General features: G+C 31.4%; 1 protein-coding gene across 1 annotated transcript in view; it reads left to right on the top strand.

Moving 5' to 3' along the window:
* Nucleotides 1–693: 693 nt before the first annotated feature.
* Nucleotides 694–8,760, top strand: part of LOC106338701 (polyadenylate-binding protein-interacting protein 2) — a 10,907-nt gene continuing 2,840 nt past the window's right edge. The window contains exons 1-3 of the mRNA XM_013777617.1: nucleotides 694–784; nucleotides 869–934; nucleotides 1,286–1,421. Of these exons, the coding sequence (XP_013633071.1) occupies nucleotides 694–784; nucleotides 869–934; nucleotides 1,286–1,421 (293 nt within the window). The remainder of the gene's footprint in view (nucleotides 785–868; nucleotides 935–1,285; nucleotides 1,422–8,760) is intronic.

Raw genomic sequence — 8,760 nt, 5'->3', positions numbered from 1 at the left:
ATGATTTAGTGTCTACCATGATAATGAGTGAGTAGTCATCTTTGGATTCATGGGTTAGGATGATTGGGATGATTAAGTGATGATCTAGAATGTTTAGAGTAGATTAATATGTTTCTTTGCTTGATTGAGTGATCCTAATGCTAATCTAGAGTTGGCCATTTTAGATTTGAACTCTAAACATTTTATTGCCTGGAAGGTGTTCGATGAAATGTCTGAGCCAACTCAACATACTCTTAGCTTACCCTACCAAAGGGATTTGATGTTAGGAGAGTTTAGAAAGTTGAATGATCCATTCTTAATGATTGCTTGATTGACACAAACCAAAAGAATTTGATGTTTGATCAATGAGAGTAAATGAGCTTTTGTCTTGGAAAAGAACTTGCTTAGAATTGCTATCGAGACTTAAGGGAATGTGTTGATTAAAACCTTGCCATTTTAGATTAAATCTTAGTCATCTGAAATCAAAATCCTATGCCTATGATTCCTCCTTTATCCATTTGATTGAAAGTTGCTAGTTAGTTGTGTTAGAACCTTGTTAGTTTAATCAAACCACTTCATTGAACTGAATGCACTTAGATTAAGTTTGAACCTTCATTCTCTTTGCATCAAAATACTTAGAAATAAATTGACATCTTAAATACTACATGATTTGAATTAGGACCCTTGAAAAGTCCATTTCAGGTTGCACCAGAGATGAATCATGATCTAACAAGAATGGTCACAGAAGAAGAATTCTGCATGGCAGTAATGGATATAGGGGCACATCCAGCCCCAAGACCAGCCGGTATTACTGCAGTCTTTTATCACACCTATTGAGAGAATGTAAAAGATGATGTAATGAAGGAGATCTCTGTTTTCTTTGAAACAGGACAACTAGACCAGCAACTCTGTCATACCAATCTATGCCTTATATCGAAGGTTTATCCCCCCAATGGTAAGAAGAAATTTAGACCCATCGCACTATGTAATGTGTCTTATAAGATCATTACAAAAGTATTGGTTAACCGGTTGAAGAAACATTTGGGTAATATCATCTCAGAGAATCAAAACGCCTTTATCCCTGGAAGAATGATTTCAGAAAATATTGTTGTAGCTCATGAAGTTTTCCACAGCCTGAAAATTAGAAAAAGACAAGCTACATTGTATATGGCTGTAAAGACATACATCACAAAGGCATATGATAGGTTAGAATGGCAATTCTTATCAGAGACAATGAAGCATATGGGATTTGATAATCGCTGGATTGATTGGATTATGACTTGTGTTTCTGCGGTTTAATATTCAGTGTTGGTGAATGGTACACCAGAGGATTATATCACTCCAGCTCGTGGACTTCGACAAGGAGATCCCTTATCACCCTATCTGTTCATATTATGTGCTGAAGTGCTCTCACATTTGATGACACAAGCCATGACGAACAGGTCTCTTACGGGAATGATGATATCCAACAATGCACATGCAGTCAACCATCTCCTCTTTGCGGATGATTATTATTACTTTCTTATATTTTGACACAAGATATAGCTTTGAGTTAGTTTTCCAATGCCACCGGTTTGACGGCTAAATTTAAAGTTATCCTCGTTTTACTGAAGAGTGGTATGCCTGACTCGTGAGAGGAAGTTATCGAAGATAGGAAGGAGTGTCGATCGATACTAATACCTTGGCGTAAAAAAAAACTGATGCGAGAAGATGGGCCGAGCAGTGGACCGAGAAGCCACCACAAATTACAAATTACCCATGGCCGACTTGATACCTAGTTTTTATAGTTTTCTAAGCCATTGTTGACGGCTAGACTTTATTCTATTGTTTTACTTTAGGTTTTCTATTAGGTTAGGAGAGAAGGAAGGAACTCCTTCAAAGTTCTCTTGGAACTCCATTGGTTTTTTATTGATTTAACATATTCTATCTATTCTTTCTTTGATTATGTCTTCTCTAATCATGTATGAGTAGATCCATTGTTAGATTTGAGGATTTTCTAGGGTTTTGAATGAACTTGAAATATATAATTGCTAGGGAGATTTATTAGGATCCTTGACATAATGAATTTTACTGCTTGCATTCTAGAGTAATTATCTAGAATCCTGAACTTAGGTTATTGACAACTGCGAGAGTAGGTTCATTACCTGATAATAATTCTGCTGAGCTAGGTTGTTAGGCCCAGTGACACACTGGTTTAATTAACCAAGTGAACTTATCGATCTCGACGATAAAGCATGTTTAAAAAGCGTATCGATCGAAACTCCATAAGTACACCGATCGATACTCGTTCCACATTAAATACCTATTTGTATGAATACAAATTTAAACATGTAGACTCACAGCGAGAATTGGATATCTTACTATTGCATTCGAGTTGTAGGATCAACCCCTTAGCATTTATAGATTTGAGTTCTGATAACCTGAATGAAATCCTAAGTCTAGCACCTTATCCCATCCGTTAACTCATCTATTTATCTATTGCTCTTTTATTCACTGCTTTGTTTATTGCTTTATATATTTTAACCTAGCTAAATCTGAAATCCAACTCTATTATGTAAAATAGCAAGTATCTGTGGATACAATCCCTATGCATTGCAACTGATCTCTTATTTAAGAGAGAGTTACTCTAGATTAATTTTAGCATATCAAAGTGACGATGATTACAAAGAAAAGGTGGCAGCTAAAGAGATGTGGTTGACATAGCTGATGGTGGTGGTAGTTATGGAATATAGCGTGGTGCTAGTTGGTAACAGAAGAAGAATGTGTTTATCGCTTATAAACCGAATAGTAGGAGTATCATAGTATATAATGTAATAATAATGGTTGTATTTTATTTTTTGTTAGATAGTTAAATATAATTTCTTGGGCTTATTTGCGAACTAACTATATTTTCAATACAAATTATGTAAATGTCATTGATTTTGACTTAATGTAGTTTCTAACAAAATATTCGGTTTTGTCCCTTCTCTTTACAGGTATCAGGTAAGTGTGTGGAGAAAATAATGTGGCCAATAGAATATAAGGTCAAAAACACTTGAAAACTATTCCAAATAAAAGAAAAAAAGTCATCAACGTAGACATTTATTGATCACATGCATATGCACCGAGTGTTCTATACCATATTCTTAATGTAGTTCTACAACCTCTAAATACTAAATATAACTCAACCTCAATCTTTAGATACTAAACCGTATCTCAATCTCATCCCAACTCATAAATACTAAACCCTAAATCCAAATCAGTAAATCCTAAACCCAAATATAAAACTCTAAACACAAATGGAATGAAACAAAAGAAATAACATAGTACATATTGATAAAATTATGAAATCTCTATGATTGCATGGAAGAAGTTAACACTGAGCCCAACCATACTCCCTCACTTTCTAAATACTAAACCCTAAACCCAAACCACGAAACCCTAACCCAAATATAAAACTCTAAACCCATATATCAAAATCTAAAAGTACATAATATTATGTAATATTAAATTCTTACCCCACACACAACTCTTAAATACTAAACCAGCCTCAACTTTTAAATACTAAACCCTAAACCATTATCAATAAACTCAAACTACTACATATTTATAATTTTTAAATAGTATAGGAAATCAACTCTATTTCTACCCCTATAATCTAGATATTAAACTTTATCAAAACCTCATCCAACCTCTAAATACTAAATCCTAAAACCTAATCAGTAAACCCTAAACCAAAATACAAACCATAGACCCAAATATAAATCATAAACCTAAATAGAATAGAACAAAATAAATAACATAGTACATACTGGTGACATTATGAAATGTCTATAATTGTATGAAAGAAGTTAATGATGACTCCAACCATACCCTCTCACCTTCTAAAACTAAACCCTAAACCGTAATCACTAAACTCTAAACCCAAATATCAAAATATAAAAATGTACACAATATTATGTAATATTAAATTATATTATATAATATTAAACTATACAATATAGATCATAGTACGAATTTTACGGATTCAAAAACAAGTAACGATAGTTAGATATTAAGAAAATTACAAACTATATCTCTAAACAAAACAGAACACTCTTTATTGAGCGTCAAATGGAATGAAACATGATAAAATAGTATAGTAACAAAGAGGTAGAAAACAACAAGACGCATCTAGGAAAAAGAATTGGCCGATCTTACTTCACGTTTCCGCCTCTCCTCTTCCGCCAGACAAGACACCATCGATTTCACAATCAGAGAAACCTTTCCTTCAGTCACCCATTGTGAATACGAAGACGCTATACTGCTGCAAAAATCAACTCTGATAATCGTATCCGTCTCATTGCGCTCTCCCAAATATGAGAATCAAACGATTCAACTACTCGAGAAAGAAGAAAAGTAAAAATTACGGAGACGATTACGGAGCGAATACGATGGCGACGATGAAACAAATGATGATGATGGATGTGCTGGTTATACATGTAGAGGTGATTGAAACAATATGTGATGGAGATTTATGTGTTCGTCGTATCAAAAAGAACCAGAAATTTGAGAGAGAGAGACAGAGACAGAGAGGAAGATGAAGAAACAGAGAAGAAACAATGTGTGGATGTGTGACTCTCCAGTGGACAAAAAATATTTTTAAAATATAATGATTATTAATTTATTTATTTTTTCTACAGGTTTTGCCGGTTACAATAGAAGGCAATATAGTAATATTACATAAAAGACACATGATACAGTGAAAAAATAGGATTTTTAGCTATAGGTTGAATTATAATTTTTTTGTGGTTATACAGCTCAATTTCTCTAATTTCTTTTGTGTTATTCAATCTAATTTCCCATTTTATATCTCGGCCTTTTCTCCTTTTACATGAAAAGTATTTTTAGGGTATCATATTACCCAAATACATGGTATAATGGCTCTAGAGCATGTATGTATAGATAGCTAATTTTCCTTCGTTTGTTTCGCGTATGATGAGATAACAACCTTGAATTTTAAACCAATATATTTTTATAATTCTAAAAATAAAGAAAAGGATATTTTCTGTAAATATTTAGGGTATCTCAAACCATAATATTAAATTTAGTATTTTGTTGTTAAACTTTGTTATTCATATCCAATCATCACATCAAATACTACACCAAAACAATATTTTATATTACTAGCTTTTTATTTTTAGTAATTTAATACATTAATTATTTATAATTGACTAACTATATTTATCACTTATGTTTTTTTGTATTTATTTATTAAAATTTAGTAAATTTATTTTTCTGTTAATTATTTTAGTTAATTTGTATACTTATTTATTTATTTAAAATATTAATCATAATTAAAATATTATACATTTAAATGAAAAGCATTATTATTTTGATACAATTTAATATAATCAATAACATTCATTTGATTATATTACTAATCTATCTATATATATAAAAATATGTTGGTCTCCCTCCTGTTGCGCCACCTCAGCGCCAGGTCAGAAAGTCGACTCCTATACTGTCGACACGTGTCCCCTTCTTTTTAAAAATTTAAAAATGCTAGCCTGTGTCTTTAAAATGGGCTTCCACCAAACTTTCTAATTTGTAGTGTATGGATAATGTTCTTTGGGCCGCTATATCCAAGCAAATGCTAGGCCCGTCTCTGAATTTGCGTGTGGGTCTGAAGCTTTGTCAGCACTCTCCGAATGTGTTTATTTATGTCGGTTTTGTCTATGTTCTTCAGCTTCCAGCTGTTACAAATCGAATTAATTGAACATAATTAACCAAAAATTAACTCTTCATGCCCACTACACCATGATCTTGCATTCACTGATTCTTATCATTCATTCAGACGATCATTCTCACCTATAAAAAGCTAAGGATTCATCTCTAAAGCATCATCCTCACAGTTCCTATTATCCAGAGAAATTTTATTATCAGAATAAGGGCTGCCTTATTACTCGCTAACACCACCCTTCTTTATATATGTCAAATCCGAACTCAAGAAATGGCACCCCCACATCTCTCAGCACTTCCTCAACGAGCATATCGTAATTCCTTCACCTCAAAATCAGAAGATACAGCAACTTTCCGATGAACCACGGTGGGTAGTTAGCTGGTGAGGAGCATATCAAGGCAAAGGAAGCAAAGAGGACGGGATGGCTGTAATAAATTTTTAGGGGTAGTGAAGGAGGCAAAACGGAGGCGGACTTGGACAGTGAAAAAGGGACTTAGGATTGAAGGAAGACAGACGGGCCACAAGATTTAACAAACTTTTGAGATTTTAATAAATGGCAAGAAGAGAAGGTTAAAGAGGATCTAGATTTTGTGCAGAGAAGAAAATGATAACGGTGAGGAGATATTACGAGATGTACGACGGCGAGCATAGAGAAACTGATCCGGTTGTTTTATGCGGCGGAGAAAGAAAAAGATTTTCAACCGCAAAAAAACAATGTTTAGTCTAGGTTTTTTTCTATTTAATAAAATATATGTTTAGTGGATTACTTTAATTGCATATTGGGTTTATTATTTTTAGATGGTCTTCAGGTAATTTGGGCTAAGAGAACATATTTAAATAGATCAAATATATAAAAACTTTAAAAAGATACAAATTTGGTTAAAAAACTATTAGATTCGACTATATAGTTGGACGATAAATTTGAGACCGGAGATAAGAAGACAATTTTTTTTTACTATTTATTCCCTATTTTTTTTGAAAAAAATTCTCCCACTTGGATATTTTATTTTTCTCTAAAATTGGTATTTGACATATATATATATTTGTGCCATCAAATCATCAAAACAGAGAAAATTGATATTTCACCATTTTAAATTTAGATTTTTCTATAATGACATATAAAATATACATATATACCACACCCTATCATTTTAAAGTTTATTTTTTATTATCAAGTCTATATATTAAATAGTAAAATGAATATGAATTCCTATAAAATTAAAACAGTATTTTCACAAGATTTGTTTTTAAAGATAATTAATTGTACTAATATATAGATAGATTCTAAATAAATATAAAATTTGTTTACCTTTTTGTCATTTAGATATCTAAAGATTGAAAGTAATATAAAAGTTCATTTGTAATTTAGATCAAAAATATTTATTTCATAAATAATAATAGTTTATATAGAAGGATATGGATGAACAAAAAGAATGCATGAAATATATGTATCTCCATAAGTGGCACACCAACAATCCGGAGAGGAAAAGTGCTGGAGAAAAATCAAACGTTTCTTACCCGATGTTTCTATCACAAGGAAGAAGTCTTGCGGTACTAACATGATCTTCATAATGCCACCAAAAGTTGGAAGTCTAATGATCTTGAAAGTAGATGCATTGATTGTTTCTATTTCAAGTAAATGGAAACATTTTTAGAGGAAGTTTATCATGCATAACTACAGTCTCAACTCATAGACACAATTCCTTTTTTTTTCTCACTTCTCTGTTTCAGTGTTTGAAATTTTGATTAGTTATGCTTTGATAATCTCTTCGCATTCAGTGCATTCAGTACTTCCATTGCTTCAATTTTTTTTATTTTTTTTAATTATGAACACTATGATCCTATAAACAAATCAAACTAACCGGGATGAAAAATAAGATTATAAACAAACAAAAATAAAGCTAACACAAAATATACATAACTTGATCAGTAACCGTCTGAAAATACGTGCTGTCATTTTAGTTATAAAAAAAATAAAATAACAAATCTTATGGATAAAAAGTTCTCTGGAACATATCAAATAAAATTTATTCACACTCTAAGGGGTAGTGAAGGAGGCAAAACGGAGGCGGACTTGGACAGTGAAAAATGGACTTCGGATTGAAGGAAGACAGACAAGGGCCACAAGCTTTAACAAACTTTTGAGATTTTAATAAATGGCAAGAAGAGAAGGTTAAAGAGGATCTAGATTTTGTGCAGAGAAGAGAAGGATAACGGTGAGGAGATATTACGAGATGTACGACGGCGAGCATAGAGAAACTGATCCGGTTGTTTTATGCGGCGGAGAAAGAAAAAGATTTTCAACCGCAAAAAAACAATGTTTAGTCTAGGTTTTTTTCTATTTAATAAAATATATGTTTAGTGGATTACTTTAATTGCATATTGGGTTTATTATTTTTAGATGGACTTCAGGTAATTTGGGCCAAGAGAACATATTTAGATAGATCAAATATATAAAAACTTTAAAAAGATACAAATTTGGTTAAAAAACTATTAGATTCGACTATATAGTTGGACGATAAATTTGAGACCGGAGATAAGAAGACAATTTTTTTTACTATTTATCCCCTATTTGTTTTGAAAAAATTTCTCCCACTTGGATATTTTATTTTTCTCTAAAATTGGTATTTGACATATATATATATTTGTGCCATCAAATCATCAAAACAGAGAAAATTGATATTTCACCATTTTAAATTTAGATTTTTCTATAATGACATATAAAATATACATATATACCACACCCTATCATTTTAAAGTTTATTTTTTATTATCAAGTCTATATATTAAATAGTAAAATGAATATGAATTCCTATAAAATTAAAACAGTATTTTCACAAGATTTGTTTTTAAAGATAATTAATTGTACTAATATATAGATAGATTCGAAATAAATATAAAATTTGTTTACCTTTTTGTCATTTAGATATCTAAAGATTGAAAGTAATATAAAAGTTCATTTGTAATTTAGATCAAAAATATTTATTTCATAAATAATAATAGTTTATATAGAAGGATATGGATGAACAAAAAGAATGCATGAAATATATGTATCTCCATAAGTGGCACACCAACAATCC

Source organism: Brassica oleracea, chromosome C4 (genome assembly GCF_000695525.1).
Source record: "Brassica oleracea var. oleracea cultivar TO1000 chromosome C4, BOL, whole genome shotgun sequence".
Lineage (NCBI taxonomy): Eukaryota > Viridiplantae > Streptophyta > Magnoliopsida > Brassicales > Brassicaceae > Brassica > Brassica oleracea.
This window is presented reverse-complemented; position numbering and strand designations above follow the sequence as displayed.